Here is a 26279-nt window from a genome sequence, read left to right on the forward strand (position 1 = left end):
GATCCGAACTGTGAACAAGATCACTTTTTATAACTTTAAAAACCGTGTTACTTAACCCGAACCCTGTAGTGTTTGATCCGGAACGGGGGACTTTGAAATGGGAGTCAGCGGTCAGCGTGCCACAATCATAGACTTTAGACCCAATGGGTTCCCTGTCAGGTCCACGTGATGGGTCTATGCTGACGTGGCCACATACTCATTTTTATCGCATTACCATCAAAGATGCCCTCCTTAAACTACCGGTCAAAGGACACGTCACGAGAAAAAAAGAAAATTGACAATAATACCCTTAATTTAGGAACACGAGTTACCCCCGACAGGAATGCAAATGGGTCAGACTCGGGTCAGATGTAGGCATTATTGGGTCTAATCTAATTGGTTTCGGAGTCTGTTTGTCTCAGTTTGGGATTTGAATGCAAATCTGCATGGAGCATATCCGATCCGTTTACATGGTTAATTTCGTAATTTGTGAAATAAGGGCCCATGATATCTTTCAACGACGCTCACGTCCGTCTTTGACATTAAGGCACCTTTAAAAGCGAGAAAGTGTAGGAAAATAAAATAAAATAAAACATTTCTACTGATTTTCTCACTCTTTCAAACAAGATAGATTTTTTTGAAAAAGTACATTTTTTGACATGAAACATTCTAAATGGAGCCCCGCCCCCACCTAGTCTGGTTTGGACCAAGGATGAAGGACATGAAATAAGAATGGAGGTAAAAATCAAAACTCATGTGAGGATGGAGGCGGGGATGGACTGACCTTATCCTGTCCTGCCCCATCCCGATCCCCACCTTATCCTGTCCTGCCCCATCCCCAATCCTTCTTTATAGAGAGAAAATGGTGCCCTGCCCTGCCTCACCCATTTAGACTGGGAATGAAAGACAAAAAATGAGAATGGAGGCAAAGATGAAGGTTAAAATCCAAACTCGGATTTTGAGACAGGACGATCCGCGGCCATCCTTATATGGGAAAGGTGAATATTTCTTACCAAAAAAAAATATTATTTTTACACTCCCTACCACTCATTTCACCACGTCTCACCATCACCACCACCACCTTCCACCTCTCTCATTTTTTATTTTGTTTTTCTCATACTACACAAACATGCTAATAAACTTTAATTTAAAAAACTTTTCATATCAAAAACTCACCTAGGCAAAACATTTTTTCCTACAGTTTTTCTCACTTCCAAACAGGCTAAATGAAAACGTGGAAAGGTAGTGTCCTCATGACACCGCACTGGTGAGAGTGCCCAGAGAGAGAGAGACGAGCGGGAACTGTCCAAACAGAGAGAGAAAGAGAGCGGAATTGAAGGGTACGTCCGAGAGAAACGAGCTGGAAGTGTCGGCGTGGGAGGCAGCAATCAGCACAAAGACTCTTCTCGAATGACGTCAAAATCACTCCCTCCTCTTCCACCTCTACTTCTCCACCTAACCAGGAGTTAACCAACCCCTCCTCCCTCCTCTTCTCTCTGGCTCAATCCATTCTTTACTCGCTTCTCAATTGACGACCAGAAGCCAAGCTCAGATCTCTCTCTCTCTCTCTCTCTCTCTCTCTCTCTCTCCACGGTAACAAATTGCTCTGGGAAGAAAGGGATCGGAGGAGTGCGAAGGGATTGATTGCGTTTCTTCGCAGTCTTCCCGCGGTAACGAGCTTGCAAAGTTTGCGTTTAGGGAGGGGATTCATTGATTCCGGGCGTTCTGGATCGGGGATTTGCGTTATCGCGGTGACGAGTTTGCGTCTGGTATGGAATTGATCGGTTCCAGGTGATCGCTATGGGAGTTCGAGTTTTTTAGCGGGGGAGTTTGAAGAGTTTTGGGAATTTCCGACGGAGCCTGCGTTTTTGGGGGAGGGTTCACCACTCGTGTAGTTTCTGTCGTGTAGTTGATGTTTTATTGCGGGTCTCGGAGGGAATGTGTTTCCCGTGTGGAGATTTGGTCGATCCCGACGTTTCAGGGCGAACGAAGGCAGACTTAGGAGGGGGGATGTTCTCTCTTTCGGTGTTTAGAAGAAAGTGACTGCTTTCGGGGTGGAATCTGGAGTTGAATTGAGGATTTTGTGGTGGGATTGGGGGTTTGGAGCAAAATCGGCGTTTCTCTTGCGGATTAGAACAGTTTCAGTAGAGTTCTTGTTCATTTTGAGAATTTTGAACACTTCTTTTGGTGTTTTAGCGTATAATTGGATCGAATATACTGCCTTCAGATAGATGTTGCATTCGTGCAATTCTAAAGGAAGTCTGTTTTTTCTCTTTGAGAATCCAAAGAGTTCCTGCAATCTCATCACGATTTCTATAGGAAATTCATCCTCTACTTAAATTCTGGGTCTGCTATTGATTGGCATCATGGAATCGAGAATGGATCAGTATGAGATAATGGAACAGATAGGCAGGGGAGCATTTGGAGCAGCAATCCTTGTGAATCACAGAGCAGAGAAGAAGAAGTCGGTGTTTGCATTTTGATCTCTTGCTCGTTTCATTTGATTTCTACTTCTTCCTCCTCTTAAGTTTATAAGTTGTTTTCTGAATTTTGAATTTCAGGTATGTTTTAAAGAAGATTCGTCTAGCACGGCAAACTGATCGGTGCCGGAGGTCAGCTCATCAGGAAGTAAGGCATAATAATATAAGGCACGTTTACTGTTGAGTCTTCATAATCGCTATTATTTTTATTCCTTTATTGTGGTTGTCATTTGTTTGTTGATAGATGGCTCTCATTGCACGTATTCAACATCCCTATATTGTGGAATTCAAAGAAGCGTGGGTAGAGAAGGTATAAAAATCTTGTGGAACTCCAAGTAGATCAGGGCCTTTTATAATGCAATATCTTGTTGCCGTGTATGTGCACATTGTGTTTGAGCATCATAGTTTAGAGTAACTTTGTGGATGATATCAATTAACTAATGGACATAACTGATGCCTGTAATTTCTTGGTCATCTTATGAAAACTAATTAGTATGTGCTTCCTTTCATCATTGAGATTCATTGCCTCGAATGACTTCCCCACTTTCTGAATTTATTAGTAGCTCCATGTGTCCCAATGGAGTGTTACTTTCGAAATGTAAGGACTTTACTAAACTGAGGACCTGGTAAATATCGACTCTAAACAAGCTATATGGTGGCATCTTTCCTAGATAATGTGTGGCGAGGGCCAAATGCAATGAGTTACAGGTGAGATGGAACTTGCTGAAAGGTGAGATGCATACTAGAGTGGAACTTGTAGTCATTATGAGTGATTGACATGATCAAAAGCTTGAAGTACAGAGAAGCCAATATAGTTCTGGAAGTTGAAATAGCTTTAGCGAAGGTGAAAGAGAATAAGGCATTCTTGATTGGTGTATCAATTGAGTTGTAGATTTCATGAACAAAAAAGAAGTTTGCTGGTTAACTTGATTATTAAATAGGATGTTGACTAAAAAAATGCATCATGAATGGGATCCTCTAAGATCCTCTCCATTAGATATGGAAGCACTAAAATCATGACAACTATTTGTGTTGAACTTGTAACCTTTGGTAAAGAAAAATAAAGCAACAGATATGAAGAGAATTAAACGCATTGTGTGAAAACTGTTAAAAGGTACTTTTTCAATTAAATAATAGAATATAACAATTAAATTTAGAATGAAACCTGAAAATACTAACATAAAACCATCATATTGTGTCTGTGCAATAACTAGGTACTACTAGAAAACAATCTAGGCAATTAGCAGCTAGTTGGTCTCATAATTACCTTGAAATTAGTCAACAGAAGCAGGGTTGACTAGGTTCCAAGAGGTTTCCAGGCAACTAAGAAACTACTGAGCTTGCTTTTATCAATATATGGCAATGCTTAGTTGCAGTAATCGTAGGTGAGACATTGCAGTATAAGAATAGGTCCCGTGATGTATGATTGTGGATGATATAATGCTCTCATAATATCAAGGAAGCAAATAAGAACTTGAAAGGAAGCCCTAATAAATGTTTGAGAAAATGTAACGGTAAAAGCATGCTATGCACATATAGTACCAGAACTATGTGATATTATTTACAAGCCATGTGTACCATTTATCTATGGTGTCCTGATCTGGGATAGGGATTAGGGACACTGAGATGGCTTGTCTCATTCAACTATTCTTGGGAATTCTAATTTGCGTAGACTGTAGAGAGGAGGGAGCAGATATTCAAATAACATCATAAGTGTAATAAAATTTGAATTGTTGGGAATAGACAACATTTCTTTTCTTAGCTTCATAGCTGTGGTACTGCTCTTTTCTACTTTACAATTACTTTTTCTTTTTCTTGTGCATCTATTTCAGCTTTCTATGGGAAGCTTATGTGAGCTTTTGCATGGATGTAGGGTTGTTATGTCTGCATTATTACAGGATATTGTGAAGGCGGAGACATGTGAGTGCAACTTCCAACCAGCAATGGTTCACTACCACCACAGGAAATGATTATCTTAATTTGAAATCATAAATTATTGTTAGTGATGTAATCTTCTTTTGCCTTTAGGGCCGAGTTGATGAAGAGATCAAATGGGGCACTGTTCCCAGAGGAGGTATGCTCATCTTGATTTATCCAGATGATATTGTAAATGAGATTGTCATTTATGCTTAATGCGTTCCCTTATTTCTTGCCAATGTCCATCCTTAATTTCAATTAGTGATGCTGATGATCTTTTGTCAATACTGGTCAGAAATTGTGCAAATGGTTCACACAACTATTATTGGCTGTGGAGTACTTGCATTCAAATTTTGTTATGCATCGAGATCTCAAGGTTGGTAGCTGGGAATCAAGACTCATAAGTTTGATAGTATTTAGTGCACTCCATCATATTTAGAAAGTGGCAGATCTATGCATGAGTCATCGATGAGATTTTTTTTGTGTGTGTACAGTCCATTAATGAGATTTGTTTGGTAACATAATAACATATTTTTGGGATGCCATCAGGGGGGACCATTCTATAGGCATGCATTTTCTCTAGAAAAAGCACAATATGATTTAATAATAAAGAAAAATAAAGGAATTGGAAAATATTCTTACTTTTTTTTGGATTTATAACCCGAAGAAACCGCACCCGACATGAAGACCTGGTCGCGCTGGCTCAGCCTGCCATACCTACGGTCGTAGTGATGGCAGCATAAAACTCAGGACCCCTGCCCTCGGGGCCTATGCTACGCGTTGTCTTGCACAGAGGGGCGATGCCCATGGGAATCGAACCTTGACTGCCCATCTAGCAGCCAAGGCCCCACCCCACTACACCAACCACTTGGGGCAAGTATTCTTGCTTTTACTTTTAACTTTGTGAATATATTGTGAAATCACATGGGACTCATAAATTTGACGGGAACAAGATCTTTCAAATGTTAACTTTAAAACTTTGGGATCTCCGGAAAAGGTCTTGAATTTCTTGTGCATAGAAGCTGGAGAGATTTTCATTAGCCATGCCAGATAGGCAGGGCGTGCACATTGACACAAATATGGACATGGCACGTACGTGGAACATGAATGCAGGTTTTTATGAAGATTAGGACATGGGCATGTGTATAAGTTTTTTATTTATTAGAAATTTACAGACATTGTAAATTAACTACTTATAGTTTATTCTAATGTCTTTTTTACATATGTGACACTTTCATCGTTCATGTGAATGACATTCTATCAATGGGGTCAAAAGTTTTTGCTCAAAATTTGTACAATTCATTTTTTAAGAATTTAAGTTTCGAAAATTAAATAGTTTTCAGGTATTAGACTTGGCTTTGACCATGCCCAGCTCCTGTCATAGCATTCCAGTTGTTATTTTGACTCACCCAGGATGCATGAGGTGAGAAAACATGTTTCTGTGACAGAAATCATAAGAAATTCAAAATCAGAGTTATTTATTATAATATTTGATGCATGGACATGTTTTCTCAAAGCCGCACTAGAAATTTATGCACAGTACATGTTAGAAAAATTCATCTATTACATGTATGAACATTTGGTTGATTTTGGTTATCCCTGGCTTGTAGTGCTCAAATATATTCCTCACTAAGGATCAGGATGTTCGCCTTGGTAAGTGCTTCCATAACAACTCTTCCATAGCTGCATTTTTTTTCCAACCTGATATTTTCAATAGAGTGAACATCCTGATTCTAACTTCAGGTCATGTGCAGGTGACTTTGGACTTGCTAAAACTTTGAAGGCTGATGATTTGGCTTCTTCTGTATGTCAGACTTCCTCTTAACCACGATTTCTTGTGTTAATGTCAGATTAGCAGAATGTAGTCTGTATCCTTTCTTTTTGTTTCTTTTATTTTCTAATGAAGCAACATATTGTTATTTAATTTACGTTTTTATGATTTATATGTGATTCGTACATCAACTGCTGATAATAATAATAACATTATTATTATTATTATTATTACTGTTATTGTTTTTAGAGCAAGATGCATGAATTCTCTCAAATCATTGAGCATAGCAAAATAACATCTTGCTTGTCATTTTGCATCACTTGGTTATTATTATTAATAAGGGTGAAAGATGTCAAGAATGTAGATATCTTATTGAAGATTTTGTTCATCAGATGTCGGAAGGTTGTTCTCTTAGTATTGGGATTGACACATCACTCTCTGTTAGTGTGTGTATATAAAAATTAATATATCAAAAATATAAAACAGGAGTCTGCTTTTTGTTGGTGTCTTGTACAAAAACATTAACAAGGTGGCAAAATATCAATAAAACCAAATAATTTAAGAAAATTTTGCTGAATTGTAATATTTTCTGATATTCTGAGAATACTGGTGTTTTCAAAATCTCATGATAATCAAACATATGTGATTGGTACTAATGAAGGTATGAAACTATTGAGTAAAAATCACCTTTATGTTTTTTATTATTTTGTAGGACAGACCCTAGGGATGTGATCTACAAGGTTGGTTTAGTAGGAAATGGATTTTGAATCATGTGATTTTGACATATAAGCAGATTTTTCAAGGGCTTCAAAAATCTAAGGCCCACAATGTACAAAAGTTTCATGGCTCAAAAAATCATATTTTTACATAGAAAAAACATGATCCAAGTTATGACAGTAAAAAAACCATGTTGAACACATTTATGGGGTCAGATTGAGGTGATACAGCTATGTCACAGGGATTCGGCTAGCAGAGTGCTGCACCCGCGTCGACGCGACTCGATGCGGGTGCGGGTGCGGCACCGGGTGCGGTCAACCCGATCCTGGGTGCGTTGACCGCACCCAGGATCATTAAAGTCCATTCTTTTTTTTGGATTTTATTTTTTTAAAAAATTTGCCTAAATGGGCTTCGAAATTTCTTTAAAAAAAAATTATGCTGACAGTCTGTCAGCTGCTGACAGCAACTGTTCTGTCAGTTGCTGACAGCAGCTGACAGCTGCAAAATTTGAAAAAAAACCCCGCATATTCCCCCGACCCCCTTTATATATATATATATGTATATATATATTACATTTTTGCCCCTGTCGCACCCCCGCACCCGAGTTTTTTGGAAGTGCCGAATCCCCGCACCTGCACCCGCACCCATGTGACATAGTGATACAGCTATTATTTTCATCTCAATAGTTTTGTACCTTCATTACTACCAAATATAAACCTAAGTCATATATATATACAACAACAACTACGCCTTCATCCCAAAACAATTGGGGTCGGCGATATGAACCAAAAAAGAAAATCATTCTGGGTCTTCCACATGAATCCTTCTCCTCCAATCATTTCTATCCAATGCCATGTCCTCGGTGAGGTTCAAAGCATTCATATCATTTCCTATCATCTCCATCCATGTCTTCCTAGGCCTACCCCGACCTCTTTTAACTAATATATTTTCCCATTTCTCTGTCCTTCTTACTGGAGCATCATTAGGCCTTTGCCGAATATGTCTAAACCACCGTAAATGATTCTCTCTCATCTTATTTTCAATGGGTGCAACGCCTACCTTCTTACGTATCTCTTCATTCCGAATCTTATATTTTATTGTATTTCCACACATCCATCTAAGCATATGCATCTCAGCTACACTCATTTTTTGAATATGATGTCTCTTGGCAGCCCAACATTCCATACCATATATTAAAGTGGGCCTAATAGTCGTCCTATAAAACTTTCCCTTCAACCGCAATGGCATTCTACGATCGCACAACACTCTAGTTGCACTTTTCCATTTCATCCACCCAACCTTTATCCTATGATTTACATCTCCATCAATTTCTCCATACTTTTGAATGATAGATCCCAAATATTTGAAATAATCATCCACCGGTATTTCTTGCTCACCAAGCTTCACTACACTCCCATCACTACTTTGTTGCTTACTAAACCGACATTTCATATATTCTGTCTTACTCTTACTCAACTTAAAACCTCTTGCTTCCAATGTCTGTCTCCATAATTCTAACTTAGCGTTAACCCCAGCTCTAGACTCATCAATCAAAACAATATCATCAGCAAACAACATACACCATGACACATTTTCTTGAATTGATCTCGTAAGCTCATCCATCACTATAGCAAATAGGAAAGGGCTTAAAGCAGATCCTTGATGTAATTATAGGAAAATTGGTTGTCACCCCTCCACAAGTGCGGACATTGGTTACTACTCCTTCATACATATCTTTAATTATACTAATGTACTTGAGAGAAACACCTTTCTTCATCATTGTCCACCAGAGAACGTCCCTAGGTACTCTATCGTATGCATTCTCCAAATCAATAAAAACCATATGCAAATCTTTGTTCCTCTCTCTATTTCTCTCAATAATTTGTCTAAGAAGATGTATAGCTTCCCTAGTTGATCTTCTAGGCATAAAACCAAATTGATTCTCCGATATCATGACAACCTTCCTCAACCTAGACTCAATCACCCTCACCCAAAGTTCCATAGTATGACTCATGAGTTTTATACCACGATAGTTTGTGCAATCTTGTATATCATTCTTATTCTTACATAGAGGCACCAAAGTACTCTTCCTCCACTCATTAGGCTTTTTTTTTTGTCCGCCAAATCTTGTTAAAAAGATTTGTCAACCATTCTAAACCTTTCTCTTTTAATCATTTGCAAGCCTCGATTGGTATACCATCTGGGCCAACTACCCTTATTGATTTCATTTTCTTCAAAGCCTCTGCAATTTCTTTCTTTTGAATATTGCGCATGAAGTCACGATTCATCTCATGAAAAGGAATGGAGAAGTCTCCAAGATCCTGAGCATGACTTCCATTAAAAAGCTTATCAAAATAATATTTTCATCTCTCCTTAATCTCCTCATCTTTTACTAAAACCCTTTGTGTTTCATTTTTGATACATCTAACCATACCCAGATCCCTCGATTTTCTATCTCTCATCTTTGCAAGCCTATAAATATCCTTCTCACCCTCTTTGGTATCCAACTTGTCATAAACCTCCTTATATACCTTATCCCTCGCGTTTCGAACTACTTTTTTAGCTTCTTTCTTTGCTATCATATACTTCTCCAAATTCTCATTATCACGACTCTTACTTAGATTTCTATAACACTCTCTTTTAACTTTAATAGCTAATTTGACATCCTCGTTCCACCATGATGTATCCTTACCTAGCGATGCACCGCCTTTAGACTCACCCAATACCTCCTTAGCCACATTTCTCATGTCGCCCCCTATCTTACTCCACATTGATTCTGAATCATCTTTGAGACACCAATCAGCTTCCTTAACTACCTGCTCTACAAACATTCCTTGTTTAGCTCCTTTCAGTGCCCACCACTTAATTCTAGGATCTATCCTATGTTTATCCCTTTTGCGGCATTGTCTAATTCTAAGATCTAAAATTAAGACTTTATGTTTTGTAGCTACACTTTCTCCCAGTATAACCTTATAATTGATGCAACAACCCCTCTCTCTCTTTCTAAGTAGGAAAAAATCTATCTGACTCGTATTAACCCTATTTTTAAATGTTACTAGGTGAGACTCCCTCTTCCTAAACCAAGTGTTTGCTAAGATCATATCATAGGACAAACCAAAATCTAAAATCCTTTCTCCACTTTCGTTTCTTTCTCCTATACCATAGCCTCCATGGATACTCTCAAATCTATCTCTACTAATTTTTGCATGTCCATTAAGGTCACCGTCGATGAAAAGCTTTTCTCCATAAGATATCCCTTGTACTACTCCATCTAAATCTTCCCAAAATTGACGCTTAATGGAATCATTTAAATCTACTTGAGGTGCATAAACTAGAATTACCGGAAGCGCCTAGGCAAAAGGGGAAGCGCGCTTCCCCGAAGCGCGAAACGTCGTGCTTCCGAAGCGTGAGGGGAAGCGTCCCCCTTTTTTGGGAAGCGTGCTTTCCTTTTATGGGAAGCGCGCTTCCCCCACGCTTCCCCCACACTTCCCCCTCGCTTCCCCATTTTTTCACTTTTTCGCTTCTGGTTCGCTTCCTAGGTCGCTTCCGGTTCGCTTCCGAGACGGTTCAGAGTTTTCTTCTAAGTGGTCCCACGCTTCCTCACTTCATAAATTTTTGAAAGTGCCTCGCTTCCCTCTCCCGCTTCCCGTATCGCTTCCCGCTCCCGCTTCCTCGACTGGTAACTCTGGCATAAACACTAATAATATTAATAATATCCGTACCTAATACTAATTTAATAAGTAAAATCCTATCACCCTTCCTACGGACCTCAACTACATTATCTATAAACTCACGACTCATAACAATCCCTACTCCATTCCTATTCCTATTTATTCCTGTATACCAAATCTTATATTCCCAATGTTCTATCACTTTTGCTTTCTCACCTACCCATTTGGTCTCTTGTAGACATAAAATGTCAATCTTTCTCCTACACATAACATCTACTAACTTACCAGTTAAAGACCCTATGTTCCAAGTGGCTAACCTAATTTTATGGTCTTGGACTAATTTCTTTACCCCCACTCGTCCAACAAAGTGAGGGAACCCTTGCCTATTTGACACCACACCCGGGCACCGGTGTGACGCGTCGCTTCTGGGCAACGACCTAGCAACCCTTGCCCATTTATCACTGCCTCTGGGCCTATAGAGTACAGTGCGTCGCTCAGTAGGGAACGTCCCAACGAAATTCTCATATTGGTTCATATTCATAGGGTATGACTAAGTTTTTATGTTGACTGTCACTGGCCTACCGCAACTCTCCTCCTTTATCCGGGCTTGGGACCGGCAGTGTACAACTAAACAGTTATACACAGGCGGAGTTAAGCCATATATATATGTGTGTGTGTGTGTGTGTGTGCAGTGGCGTAGCTAGGATTCATGCGAGGGGGGGGGGGGGCGGGGGGCAAACAAGGGTGTAGCAAGAAAAAAAATTGGTGTGATAGTCGGGGGTACGGGGCAGCGCCCCCCAAAAAATTTTTTTTGAGATAAAATAAAAAATGGCTGCAATTATTAATAAAAATCTATTTTATATGGACAAATCAAACTATTTGCTGCAGTCAGGGCTGGGCTAAGACTGGGCTTAAAAAAATGGATAAAAATCTATTTCATATGGAATCAGGGCTGGGCTAGGACTGGGCTTTAAAAAAAAAAAAATTAACTGTTTCGGGAGGCAGGACTGGGCTACAGCCCAGGCCTGCCCCCCCCCCCCCCAGCTACGCCTCTGTGTGTGTGTGTGTAGACTCTCTTTATTGACTCCATATTCTTTTTTTATAGGTTATGAAGGTAAGTTAATGAATCAGCTTTTCTGCACAGGGGCATATAACCAATTCTTCAAACATTAACTGCTTTAGTAGCTGAACTAAAACATTTCGTTACTTTTTCTTTTCATTATGCATCTCATAGAACTTTGCTCTCTATTGAATGGATAATTATTTTGATCTATCAAGTTTTGGTTTTGAGGCCCATGACAATGTTTACACAACTGTGGCGAACTTTTTAAACCTAGACTAACGTTTTGAAAACCTACAAATATTGTATATTCATCTCAATTTGGAAACAGGAAAGTGCTGAGAGGAAAAGCTAGTATAACGGTCTTCTTTTCTCTTCGCATGATTGCTGCAGGTAGTGGGCACTCCTAATTACATGTGTCCTGAGCTTTTGGCTGATATTCCATATGGTTTCAAGTCTGATATTTGGTCCCTAGGTGCTCTCTCTCTCTCTCTCTCTCTCTCTCTCTCTCTCTCTCTCTCTCTCCACATTGCATGATGTTTATCATACAGAACTTTATTTTCATTTCTTATGCTTTCACAGGCTGCTGTATGTATGAGATTGCGGCACATCGCCCAGCATTTAAAGCTTTTGTAAGACTTATTTTCCTTGATTGCATTCTATGGCCTGTTTTTAAACTTTTAAACGTGCTCATGGCCAGTATCTTTCTACAACTGCCCTTGATTGTCCCATGGGCATCACCCCTTGCGCAAGCCAAAGCATGGCGACTCTCTGGGGGCAAGGGGTAAGCCCACAGAGTTTTACATTGCCAGGTCAGCGACTGTAAGTTCGGCAGGCAGAGCCAGCGCGGCTAGGTCCCTGATCCTCGGGGTGATTTCTCCGTAAAATATAAAAGAAAAAAACTATACCTTAATGTCTTAGCAAACATGTTAACTACAAAATGACAGAAAGGTAGAGCAGATTGCTGATCATGTTTCTTTCTGTTTATATCTTATGCTGCTGATTACTGAAAGCTATTTGGTGTTCTTTTTATTACAATTTGCCTCTTGAACAGCATCCTGTGTTTGTTTTTTCATGGAAATTAACCTTCTGTTTTTTCCAGGAAATTAACCTTCTTTTCTTGATGTAAATTTTTACTGAGGGTTGATAAATTATTTGACTACTTCTGCCTCTGTATATTTGTTTTGTTTTCTTCTGGCAATATCTTGTCTTGTAATGTTGTACACGTTATATACCTTGCTCCGGGGATTTGATGATTGATGAGAAAGAATATCCCAAAAAGTCTTTCCTTATTTTAGGACATAGAAATGGAACTGCATGCCATGGTTCTCTAATCTCTACTTAATATCACTTGTCATTCTAACCACGCTGTGTGGGTGTGTGCGTGTGTGCCTGAGAGAGAGAGAGAGAGAGAGAGAGAGAGAGAGAGAGAATAATGCCGGGAAGCTTTTTAAAAGAAACTCAAGTCATGCTATAAAATCTTGTCATCACTTGAATTTGTTTTCCCTAATAACTCTTTTAAGTGTAATGTGTCAATGTCCATCTCAAAAAATAGTCTTGTATGCTCAGGTTTGGAGATCATGTTTTGGGCACCTAATTCTAAATGAGGAAAATAGAGGGATTTATCTAGTAGCTTAGTATTCTTTCAAGGCAGTCTTTTCCCTTTTGAATATTATTAGTTGTGTGCTTGGATATTATTAGAGGGATTTATCTAGTAGCCCAAAATCTTGTCATATTCTCTCCACATACCATGGGGGATTGTGTATTTGGCTTTGAGTTTCTTCACACCATTGATTTCCTCGTGAAAATGATCCATGAACTTTGGTGATCACTGCTTATCCAAGTACAGCATATGTTCCAACGCCTAGGCTGTACATTAAAGCAAGAAGGCAACCAAATCCTAGTTGGCTAATATGAGCCTTTCTCCATACTAGATAATGGATATTCATGCATTGAGCAAGTCAGCTTGCTCTAAGAAATACCATGAAATTCCTGGGTTCTTCATCTCAAAATAGTTGATTAAGCTTTAGATTGAAGTGATGTACACCTTGGCATTTCAATGAACGGTTGCTACTCCTCTGATACAGATCCTTCATTACGACCTTCGAGGGAAATTTAGGTTATAGTTTGCATGCAAGTCAGCCCTGTACGTTTGCAGAAGATTTTTCTCTTTTTCATAAATAGAATGGTTTTTTCAAGAGTGTTTAGGTTGCTTGTTATTTTTGCTAAGTACTTATGCTAAATGCTCTCTATTGATGCTTATTTCTCAATTCAATATCATATTCTCTTCTGAATATTATTATTAGTTGTTTGCTTGGATATAGTATACAAGTGCAGTGACGTCATGTTAATGTTTTTCTAGCTCCTATTCTTGCCCTGGATCTTACAAGTGTATCTGATTCTCGGTCTTGCATCTGATTTAGGATATGGCTGGGCTTATAAGCAAAATAAATCGGTCTTCAATTGGTCCACTGCCTGCATGTTATTCTTCTTCCTTGTAAGTATGTGTGTAATTATGGTTTTTTCTGTTTTCCTCTCCTCTTTATTTCTGTTTCTAGCATGATTTCTGTAGTTAAGACTTCTAACTTTACTTGCCTTCTCCACTTTATGTTTTTACTACAAATAACTTTTTATTTTTGACTAACAATATTGTAAGGTGCTTCCAAACAGTGCACGGTTGATGGAGAATCCCTGTCTAGAGACAACTTTCAGAAAATATAACTTGTGAAATTAATTTTATAAAATACCTTTTCTCTTAAGCTACATCATCCTCATCAAAATTAGCTAGAGAACCTTCTCACTGATTGTTCCATACATCAACACTTAGTACGGCTGCACATCTATTTACTGATTCCCATGCCACGAGTTGCTTGAATCCTTGATAATTTTTTATCTTATAGATCATATTTTATTTCTTCAAGAGGAATCACAGAGTGCCATAAAATGCAGGAGAACACTAATCAAGAGTATGCTGAGAAAGAATCCGGAGCATCGGCCTAGTGTAAGATCTTGCCTGAAAATGCTTTGCCAAAGTGCCTTTTTTTATTAATTTTAATAAGAGCCTTTCCAAAGTTTTACCCCAATTCTTCTTCACCTTCTTATGATAAGTTCCTAAAATTTTCAGGCATCTGAAATCTTGAGTCATCCTTACTTGCAACCATATGTTGATCAATACCGTGTCCCTACCCATCCTGTAGCAGCTGCTTCACCTGAGAAGCCCATCTATAATACACACCATAATCGTGGCATGGTTGAAAGCCAAAACAGTAGCATGTCTAGCAGCGACAGGGAGAGTGTGCATTCTAGTGTGAAAAGCAGTCAACATATTGGGCTTGATGATCACAAGGCTAGTGAGACAGCAGTAGGCTCAACTGATGATATCTTGTATTGTGCTAGTAGCTGCACTTGTTCACCAACAGAAACAACTCGTTTGTCAAACGAAGGGTGTCTTACAAGCATGAAGAGTACGGAAGAAAAGAAAAATGTAAATAATGCTCTTTGTGATGATCAGAAACCTAAAGTAGTTGTCAAGCCACAAAAAAGTGTCAAGACTATATTCATGGCCTTAAAAGAGGGGGCCAAAGCTAGGGAAAACAGCTCACCTGTGAGAAGCACTCGTTCCAAAACAGGTGGTGTACCTAGCCAGAAGACTAACACCGAGGCATCGCCTCCAGTTTGCAAGCCTTCTGTTGCAATGTCTTCCTCTCCAAAACCTAGCAATGATATTGCTGTTGCTGCACCCAAAACGAACGTTGATCCAGCGAAGAAGGCACTGACGACACAACCATTAAAGCATGTGGTGAGATGTTGACATGTTTTTTTCTCTTTATTTAGTTTTAAGCTGGCCTCAATAGTCCATAATAATTTTCCTCAGTAAAACAGCTTTTAAGGGAAAAATCTCATCTTTCATGTTGTGTTCTTTACTTTACAGTTACCTGCATTTGAGGCTTCACCTAAGAGTAAAGCTAGAGTTGAAGGAGGACCAACATCTGGTCCCCTAAAGCCTGTTGCAGAAGATGCACTTTCTGGAAAGCCGAAACTTCGACCTGCAGCACCCAGTCTAGCAAGAAGAACATCATGTCCTGCACAGATGAAACCTACAGAACTTGGCATGTATCAAGCTACCAGTGATCTCAACCAGGAGTTGAAAACAGCTCCAATGGAGTCATGCAAAGAAACACAAACAGATATTTCAAGCTCAGAATCGTCATCTAACACTGTTCAGGATTTTGAAATCTCTGTTGATGTTTCCTCTGTCAGTAGACAGAATGGCGCCATGAGAGGGAATGAGCAGCACCTTCTACAGAAGATGCCGAGTCAGAGTGATCGCCCATCACATACGGAAAGTTCAGGGTCGTATATAAGTGTTGGAATACAAACATCTAATAGCAGCTTGAAATTACCTTCTCAGCCAGTGATGCATGGTCCTGAACTTTGTACTGAGAAGAAAATGAGAAATCCATGCTGTGCGCCCTCCATTCCTGATTGTCAAGATCATGTTCTGAGCTCCACACCCTCTGTTCCTGACTGTCATGATCACATTCTGAGCTCCAAAATCACAGAACCTGACCCATCTGCATGTTCTACTTCATGTATAGCTGTTGCCAGGTCTGAAAACCAGTCCATCGAAATCACTGCACACATGGATAGTGCTTTCTTATCCAAGACCAGAGAACCACAAGCAAATGGGGATCTTCAAAATAATGCTACTATTGATGATGAGGTGGAGTCAAGTCCACACCTTTTCCCCCCTAGTGTTCAACAATATGGTGCTCAGAAAAAAGAACCTTCTGCAATCAGATCTAGCGAACCAGACGTGAAAACTGAACCTGTAGTCAATTTTGTTTCAACGCCAACTGGGGATGACAAATTCACAGTCGCAGAGCTCCGTTCCTCTATTCCTGAGACTGCTTCTTGCTCAATTGCAGCTACACCAAAGACCCTGCATCCTGAGCATGAATGCAAAGTTTCTGAGAAGCCGTTAGCACATCTCCCTCCAGCATTTGATGATGTCATACATGTGATAAGGCATAGCAGCTTTCGAGTAGGAAGCGAGCAACCAGTACTGGAAACAGTGGAAGTGGGTGTGCAGAACATGGGTGTGGGGAAACTCCTGAATGTGGTGAGGGAGGATGTGCAAGCTAAAGCTGCAAAACCGAGCTTGGTGGAGAACATCGGCGACAAAGCTGAGAAGGATGAGAGTGCAGACAAGGATGAGAGTCCGGCAAAGGAGGCACTGGATGTGAAGTCATACAGGCAGAGAGCAGATGCACTTGAAGGGCTACTGGAGCTTTCCGCAGATCTGCTACAGCAGAAGCGTTTGGATGAGCTTGCGGTGGTGCTGAGACCATTTGGCAAGGACAAGGTCTCCCCAAGGGAGACTGCAATATGGTTGGCAAAGAGCCTGAAGGGGATGAATGAGGGAAATTCGGGACGTGCTACTTGAATTAATGGGGGAACCCAGAACGCTTTTTTTTCACAGTTTTCTTTGTTTTCGCTCTCGTTCTTTTGTGCAGTTCGATCTTATTTGTTCTGTGAACAGAAGTGTACCGATGTTCATATCATTTTCAATTCTTTGATTCAAATCAGAAGCCCAAGCTTTTGTTTCCCGTTTGTCAGTTCTCAAAATCAACTATTGCTGATGTTGTACACTGCGGACAAGTTCTCAAAACATGCAATATTCCCACATCAATGCATTATTTTGGATCTGGATCTTAAACTAGAACCAAAATGTGTTTTGGAATTGGATTAACACTGATACAAGTCTTGATGTCGAGTTTTTCTGTCTGGGGAAAGCATCATGATAAATTAAACTTTAGTGCCAGTTTTATCAATTGACGCAATTTAGTGCCAGTGAAAGTCTTTCTTTCACTGGCGTGAGTCTGTGCCACTGAAAATGTCGCTGGATCAAATTTTTTGCGAGTGAAAATATTTTCACTGGTGCATATGCGTGCCAGTGAAAAGAATTTTACTGGCGCAAATATGTGCTAGTGAAAGTCTTATCACTGGTGCAAAATTATGCCAATGAAAATATTATCACTGGCGGGCAAACCTGCACCAGTGAAAAGTGTATCATTGGTGCACTGTTGAGCCAGTAAAAATCTCACTATCAAATTTAAATTTCGCGAGTGAAAGATTTACTGGTGGGACCTTTACTGGCATAGCTCCTGACACGTGGATTGCGCTAGTAAAGGCTTTCACGTAAAACTCTGTTTTCTTGTAGTGACTTCTATATGTGGATAACATGATTATCATATGAGATGATGAACATGGAGTTAGTTATATCAAAGAAGTCTTTAAGGCAAACTTTGATATAACAGATCTTAATTTTCTTCATTATTTTCTTAAAATTGAAGTTGCATATTCACCTCATGGGTATTTTTATCACATACTAAATATACAGTCACACAGATGAAAAAGGAGTTGATATGTCAGAGGTCATCAATGCAAAAATGAAAAAAAATGATGGAGAACCTTTGAAAGATCCAACTATATACTAACAAATGAGCTCTAACCTAACTTTATATTACTTATCCTGAAATTACTCATGTTATTCATTATGCTAGTCAATTTCATCATTCTCACTACAATATACATATGTATTATAATGAAGATACTTAGATATGTTAGGAATACTATTAATCACGGTTTATTTTTATCATCTTCTTTTCTATTAAAAGTTATTGCATATTTTGACTTTGATTGAGACAGAGATGTGAATGGTCGATGCTCAACCATCAAGTTTTGTGTTTTTGTAGATGACTTCTTAATATTATGAAAGTGCAAGAAACAACAAAATGTGTTTATATCATCTACAAAAGTCAATTACCATGTCATGGCCCGTACAACTTCTGAGGTAGTGTGGTTGAGACAATTGTTAGAAAACCTATGTGTCCATTATTATGTTGTGGCAACAAAAATGTCATCTATATTGCAGACAATCATACATTCTATGAGTAAACCAAAATCATCGAAATGGATTTGCACTCTGTTAAAGAAGAATTCTTAAAGAAAATTATTATATTGTCATATGTACCATCTGAGTATCAATTAGCAGACTTCTTCACCAAGGCACTTTTTTCTCCAAGATTTCACTTTCTCTTTGGCAAACTCTCAGTTGTCACACCATGAGTTTTGAAGGGGGTGTTAGAATATGTTCATGTTTTTTATGTAACACACACACACACACACACATATATATATATATATATATATATATATATATATATATATATATATATATATATATATATATATATATATATATATATATATATACATACATACATGTTTTTCTATTTTGTAATAGAAAATACCCTTTAAGGGCATTTTGGTATGTTTACTATGTAATAGAGTTTATCCTTTAGGGACAAAACAATCTTTTTATACTATGTACATGTAATAGGCTTTGCCCTTTAGTGACAAATCTAACCTTTTTTGTCTTTTAGTTAATATCCAGTTGAGAATTTTCAACAACTATATTCAATTTTGTCTTTTAGTTAATAGAACTGTTAGGAATCTCTAACAACTATATTAAGTTTCATCTTTTAGTCAATATAGTTGTTGAGAATCTCCAACAACTATACTTTTAGTTGTTGGGGCCTTTCACAACAACTATATGAGTCCTCTTGGCCCATTTGTTTGTATATAAATATGGTCCTCTTGTCCCATTAGATGTTATTTATTTCCTAATGCATGTTTTGTGCATTCCTCCATCAAATATATATTTATTTATTATATGTGCTCTCTTGGCCCTTAGTGGCTCTTGTGATTAAACTCATTTTAGATTGTGTTTTGCCTCTTGTGTGTAGGGATGCATAATGAGTGATGCATCTTTTTTAATAGAGTATTTTTTAGATATATTTTTAGTAAAAATATTTGTGCAAACCGTACATCAAATCATAAAAACCGGTTCACACTAGTGGTGGAGTCCGGATCGATCTCAGAGAACGGGAAAAATACTTTGTATTCCACAAATAACTAAGCTACTCTTTATTGCCAAATAAAATAAAAATAATTAATTAATCTAAACAAGAAAGTGTGGCCCTCTGCAGAGGGCTTAAAAAAATAAAAATAATAATAAGTGACTTATTACAAACCCAAATTAATTGAAATAAAATAAAATCCTAAGTTAAAAAAATAAAAATAAAAAAGCCTTCAGTGCTCTGTGCTCTAGTCCCTTATTCGATAGTTGTTGTGATCTTTCTACTTCTCATTTAATGATCCTTGAGGGCTCCCTGAGGGGCCTTTTGAGGGGACCTTAGAAGGCTCTTCGAGGGCTCATTTTAGGGCTCACCGCACGTCTAAATGCTTTCCTGTAAAAAGAAAAATATAAAACACAAAAATAAAAAAAACTGTGAGAAAATCAAAGGTTAGTATGATAAAAAATCACAAAAATACTAAACAAGCTATGAAATAATACTACACTACAGGACAAGATAACATAACTAACTCTATAGCTAACATGAACTGACATGTCACAAGTGGAATGACATTCGTTCTGAGCACTTGTTCCCGACGGTCCACGATTTCAATAGGTTTTTCTTCCACCGTCATATCTTCTTAAACGTCGATGTCTTTATATTGGATGACGTGGGAAGGGTCTGAATGTATTTCCTAAGCATTGACACATGGAATACATTATGTATACTACGGTGACAATGCTACTTGATAGGCAGTCTCTCCGATCCGGTTCAAAACTTCGAAGGGACCAACAAATCTGGGGCTGAGCTTTTCCTTCTTTCCAAAACAGAACACACTTTTGGTTGGGGAGACCTTGACAAAAACCTTGTCTCCAACTGAAAAAGTGAGCTCCCTATGTCGTTGATCTGCATATAAATGATATTTTTTTATGCATATGAATATTATATTGAAAGGATGCATGATTTGAGCCCAAGTTGTGACTCATGACCTTATAAATGGTTAAATTGAATAGATTGTATGATAGAGCCCAAAGTGGTGGTTGATAACCTATGTATGGTTAATTGAAATCGTATGTGCTTGTGCCCTTAAGAGGCTATTGAATCTGCAATCATTTAAAGTCTATTTAAGCATATATGTTAAGAGAAATAATTATAAAGAATGTGAATGTTAATTCTTTTATAACTTACAATGAGAGAGTAAGCAGTATACTAGGCTCCATAGGGTTTTGTTAAGAACAAAAGGTTATTTCCCCATCCCAAGAGATAGGAGATAGCTACCACTAATACCGTGGGATGGTAGTAAGATTTGTTTTAGCTAAAATAGAAATTCTGATATATCAGTTTGAGGGTGGTGGGGTCTCTCTTTCGACTAGATTGTCCCTCACCTAGAACACAGATTAGATATGCAAGGCCAGGGTAATAAGATATAAATTGATTGAATGTACCCCCTGGTTCATGCCTCCAATTCAGTTATTGTTTGTGTTGTACCCTAGAGTATTGAAAGAGAAATGAAAGTGAGATTGTTATTTATAAACATGACATGCATCATTTAAATAAGAAAAATATAAAGAAAAGAATTATAAATTAACCATGACTTGGTGGACATTTCGATTGCATTGGTAAGTCATGCATGAATTGAGTGCTCATGAACAAATGAAATCGTTGCATATGAATTGTTGTTAATTTGGTTATGCATTGTAAATAACTTATGAATGCTACCTGTATGAAAAGAATATTGTTTCATGTATGCGTATGTCTATGCACATATGCTTGTCTTTGTATTCATACTGAGGGTTGTTTTGACCTCCTACTAAAACATTTTAAGTACTGAGTAGCTAAGCTAGAGCAATTGCAGAAAGTCGGAGCGGGTTAAAAGAGCCAATCCATTTCTCTTTCTTGGGCACTAATTTTTTTGGGACGTATTTCATTTATTATTTTGACAACATTTATTGAAATAATATTGATTTTGGTTATGGATATTAAATTATTTCAAATAAGAATGTGATCCACCTTAAATTTAGTAATAGTGCTATCAATTGATTATTCTGTAACCCACCTAAGGTTTTACCCAAAGGTTTTCACTGATGTAAAAAGAAAAATCATGTGTTTTCGGGTTTAAACTCTTGCGGCATTATGACGACGTCCTCGTCGGTCCTGATGTGCTTCTTTGTGATGCCCTCTACCAAAAAGAGGGCATGCAACTTCCTCCTCCACTCTAGCAGGTGGGCGTTTTTTTGGGTGCCTTTCAGGGAGGCTTCAAACTCAATGAGAGCGAGGGTGATGGTTGGGGTGAGGCCAATGATCTTCATCAGATCACTAGGATTGTGTTAAATGATTTTTTTTTGGTAAGAAGTATTCCTATAAAAAATTGTACTTTTTAGAAAATCTCTCTCAAGAAAAAATTGTCTCTCGTTTGAAACTGTAAAAAAAATCTTATATTTTTTCTTCCTACCTTCACTTTTCCTACATCTTTCTCACTTCCAAATATGAGTGGACTTTCTCAAGCTTTTTAATAAAAGGGGTGCTTAATCTGAACTATTTTTCAAGTACTTGCAAGCTTGATGAATTGAAAACTGAAAATGTATATCTTATCCGAGAGCTACTCTTATTTTACCTAAGAAAGGGAGCCACAGGTGGACCCCTGTGGCAAGGATTGGGAAACAAGACGAGCCAGTTCTGACTAGGTTTGTGTTCGGTGTGTGAATAACTTGTTTGAACTTATGAAGTAGGCTTGGCAAGCCCAACACAAACAATGGGTGTTCAGCTCAACTCAACTCTTATAGGCTAATTAACTAGTAATACATATATTTTATGTACACTTTTATATCATAGAAGATGGTTGAAGTGTTTGGCTTGCAAGCATAAGCTTAGAGTTCAAATTCTATTACTTGAAGTTTTGAAACAATATATTTATTTTGCAAAAAAGAATATTCAATAAAGTCTGTACATATAATCTAGTTGGAATCTCATGATCCAAGCTTTTTTGACTGAATCTAACCTTGTGGATGTGTTCAACATGGTCGATCTTTGGATCATGCTTTTTTTAAGATAAAATATATTGTTTTGAGTTTGAAAATTTTGATGCATTTACAACCATCAGTTTTTGCATCATCAGGAAAACTTGCACATAGGTCGGATCCTGGAAATTAAAACATGGTTCCTACTAAAAACATGTATATCCATGCATAGGGTTATTTTGGCTAAAAAAACGATGTTGGCTAAGTCGTTTGCACATACAAATGATTGTAGCAAACTTTAATTCCTTTTAAATCAGCCAGTTTTAACTTTAGCTTAATAGGTTTAGAGTCCATTTTATCAATCTTAATTTTGATTTTTTTTTTTAAATATCCAACTCATGCTTGACTCATTTAACTCAACTTGCCACAAGAAAGAGACAAGTCGTTTCCACTTGTTTACCGGCCCTACTTGTGGCACCTTCCTTGGAAAGGAGAATCGCATGCTACAAGTTGCACAAGGGGTTGCATGTAAACGTCTGATGTAATGTTCAACCCATTGATCACCTGCTAACTGGAGGCTTGCTGGATTTTTCTCAAGTCCCATTATGTTTTTGTACAAAAAGGAGCTCACCAGAACTCAGGGATGTCAACAAATCGGATATATCCATATCCAACCCGATTTTGAATCTGATTAGTTGGATTCGGTTAAGATTACTAATCGGATTTGGATTTGGCACAAGGATTCCAGTGAGCATATTCTGAGCTGAGAAGGGCCAGCCAGGTTTCCAGCGAGTTGCATGATCCTTGGGTAACTTGGTATTTACCCACTTATTGGGTGGGGCTCACAGAATCACATTAAGTTGTTGGACCGGTTCCAGTTTGTTGGCAAAACGTGGGGAGCATTGGATTATCTCCCGATTCTGGACTGGGCTTGCGATCCAATTGATGACCCGACCCAAAATACAGTGGGCCCTTTGGCACTGTGTGAATCACCAACACATCAAACAGTCCTTACCGTCCCAATTAATGATCTATGGGTGGATTTGGGACTGGTTTTGATTTTGGACAAGAACTCTAGGACATTGGTGCAGCAAGCCTTCACTATGGGAAATCTCGAACCAAACAATGCTAACTGAGGTGATGCAGCCTATCAAAGTTAGGCTTGGGTGGTCAAGCAAAGAGGAACATTGTTGGCGAGTTGAAACTCCAAAATCATCAAATATCCATTGAAGAGCAAGGCCAATATGGTGTCTTAGGGGTGATCGGTGTGCGGGAGATTAGAATTTGCTGGAACCCGCGGGGTTTAGGCAGCAAGCCCTAAAAACAACTCCTTGCCAATTTTATCAAGCAGGGAAACTTTGATATGTTGCCATCTCGGAAACAAAGCTCGTTACTATAGAACCAGACTGCATGAAAAAGATTTGGCCAAACTGCCAGTATATTTTTTCTCCCTTGAATGGATGGGCAAGCGTCTTATTAGTGGCTAGGGATGGCAGTGGACTGGGGTGGGGGCGGAGGACAAGGTCTCCACCCCGGCCCGTCTCAAAATCCGCACCTCCATCCCCGCACGGGTTTTGATTTTAACCTCCATCCCTGCGTCTATTCCCGTTCCGTGTCCTCCATTCCTGGTCCAAACGGGGCGAGGCAAGGCGGGGTCCCATTTTCCCTCAATCTATTGCCATCTCTAAAGAAGGATTGGGGACAGGGCAAGGCGGGGATCGAGGACGAGGACAAGGTGGGACAGGGAAAAAACGTACGCCCATCCCCGCCTCCATGCCTACACAGATTTTGATTTAAACCTCCATCCCTATTTCTTGTCCTCCGTCCCCGGTCCAAACGGGGCGAGGCAGGGCAGGGCAGGGCCCCGTTTCCCCCCGATCCACTGCCATTCCTATTAGTGGCTTGGCACGAGGCGAGGTGCTTCACCAAGGTACATTTTCCATTACGATTAAATTCTCCCATCTAAATCTTGGCCATTTTTAAATTTCTTCGGTATATGGCCCCACTACTCGTACTATGAAAAAAAAATTATAGTGAGAATTTGAAGAAGTAGGGAGTAGGAAATTATGTCCTTAGCGTTTGGGTGGGGATTTCAATTATATTTCCCACTTGGGAGATTCAAGCCAACCATAGTCCCTCACCAAGAGCATGTGTGATTTCATAAGTTTTATTCATGATTGTGGTCTCGTGGAGGTGCACTGGAAAGGAGTGTTGGACATTTTGAGTTTGGGTCCAACCCATATGTGACCCGGTTTGACACTACAAGTAGTGGGCCCATAACCCAATGTTGGTGTATATCGTAAAACCGAATCAGATAATTGTGTACCTGTAGATGTCATGTAAACGACGTGCGGGTGCTCGACGTTCTCCTCAGCCGGTCGACGCCCATGATGAGCCCAGGCCTTAGGTCGACGGTGAGCAGTACCTTGAACCCAGTAAATACCAGAATGTGGGCACTGTATGGGGTTAAGGAGCTGATTGCTCTCATCATACGTACAGTCCCCCTCTCCCTTTTACAAGGGAAGCAATAGGCAGTTACATGAATGTGGTCTCTCCACATTCACGTAACCTCCACCCACTTAAAGCTATTAACTCCCCACTATTAGCCAGTAGGCCATTGTTTTGTAACACCCCAATCTGGGACTTCGAGAGTCCAAGTTCGGTTGGTATTACTTCACAGAGGGAAAGAGTACATAGTTCACACAGAGAACCATGACAAAATTTTTACTCACATCTAAAATTACTTATAATATTCCTTAACTCAAATGCTAATATTGTGCTCTAGTTGCAATCAAGTCTCAAGGTGCTCTGACTGTAGAATCTAGTCATTACATAAGCATATTCATATTAATGCACAAAACCTCTTATATTCTAACAAAATTACCAAAATACTCCTCCTGAATTCACTCGTGAGACCTTAATTTTTGTGTTCTCATAACTTCCTAAAAACTCTGTCAGAATCGTGACGTGAACTTCGAGTCTCTATCCGAAACAATCAAATCAGATACTCTATAAAGTCTGACAATCTCTTTGATGAACAATTGGGCCAACTGGTCACAAGAGTGAGTTGTCTTACATGCCAAAAAGTAAGCTGACTTAGTTAGCCTGTCTACGATCACCCATACCGAATCCATCTCATTATTGGTTCTTGAAAGTCCTAAGATGAAGTCTATAGTGATATCTGCCCATTTCCATTCAGGTATAGGGAGTGGTTGAAGTAATTCACTGGGTCGTTGGTGTTCAATCTTCACTTGCTGGCACACCAGACACTTGCTTACAAACTCAGCAATATCCTTCTTCATTTCACTTCACCAAAATGTATCTTTCAAATTTTGATACATTTTGGTGCTGGCAGGGTGGATGGCATATCTCGAGTGGTGTGTCTTGCCCAATAACTGATGCCTAAACTGATTATCTTTAGGAATGCACACTCTATTGCAAAATTTGAGAAGTCCTTGATCATCAACGTTGAAGTCTGACTCCTCATTTTTCAAAATCTTTTGCCTCACTTGGGCCAACTCTGGATCTAAGGGTTGTTTTACCTCAATTTGCTCCCACAAATCAGACCTCAATATGGTTTGCACAAATAATAATCGACCTAGTAAGCATTGAGCTTCTGCTTTCTGATGCGCGATCGAAGAAAATAAATCTCAATTTGTGAGTCTGGCTAATGCTCCTGACTTTTTGCTAAGAGCATCAATGACTATATTTGCTTTTCCCGGATGATACTTCAGCTCAAAATCATAATCTTTTAAAAATTTCAGCCATATCCTCTACCTCAATTTCAAGTCGCTTTATGAAAACA

At 38.9% G+C, this 26279-nt stretch overlaps 1 protein-coding gene across 1 annotated transcript; it reads left to right on the forward strand.

Moving 5' to 3' along the window:
* The first annotated feature begins 1153 nt into the window (after positions 1-1153).
* On the forward strand, positions 1154-17180 carry LOC149848657 (serine/threonine-protein kinase Nek5-like). Its single transcript, XM_089996734.1, has 14 exons — positions 1154-2443; positions 2541-2607; positions 2704-2769; positions 4333-4379; positions 4488-4533; positions 4672-4752; positions 5987-6029; positions 6131-6180; positions 11989-12070; positions 12178-12227; positions 14019-14092; positions 14545-14596; positions 14720-15394; positions 15527-17180. Exons 1-14 carry the CDS (start codon positions 2346-2348, stop codon positions 17039-17041), a joined length of 2946 nt encoding a protein of 981 aa, XP_089852860.1. The 5' UTR covers positions 1154-2345; the 3' UTR covers positions 17042-17180.
* Positions 17181-26279: the final 9099 nt, after the last annotated feature.

The sequence above is a fragment of the Nuphar pumila genome, chromosome 1, assembly GCF_984573655.1.
Source record: "Nuphar pumila chromosome 1, dmNupPumi1.hap1.1, whole genome shotgun sequence".
NCBI lineage: Eukaryota > Viridiplantae > Streptophyta > Magnoliopsida > Nymphaeales > Nymphaeaceae > Nuphar > Nuphar pumila.

What these genes read in the sequence shown, in the direction of transcription:
- LOC149848657 (XM_089996734.1), top strand. Translation starts at nt 2,346, where the DNA reads ATGGAATCGAGAATGGATCAGTATGAGATAATGGAACAGATAGGCAGG. An exon ending in CACAGAGCAGAGAAGAAGAA is followed by an intron (nt 2,444 to 2,540) that starts GTCGGTGTTTGC and finishes TTTGAATTTCAG; the next exon opens with GTATGTTTTAAAGAAGATTC. An exon ending in ATCCGGAGCATCGGCCTAGT is followed by an intron (nt 14,597 to 14,719) that starts GTAAGATCTTGC and finishes TAAAATTTTCAG; the next exon opens with GCATCTGAAATCTTGAGTCA.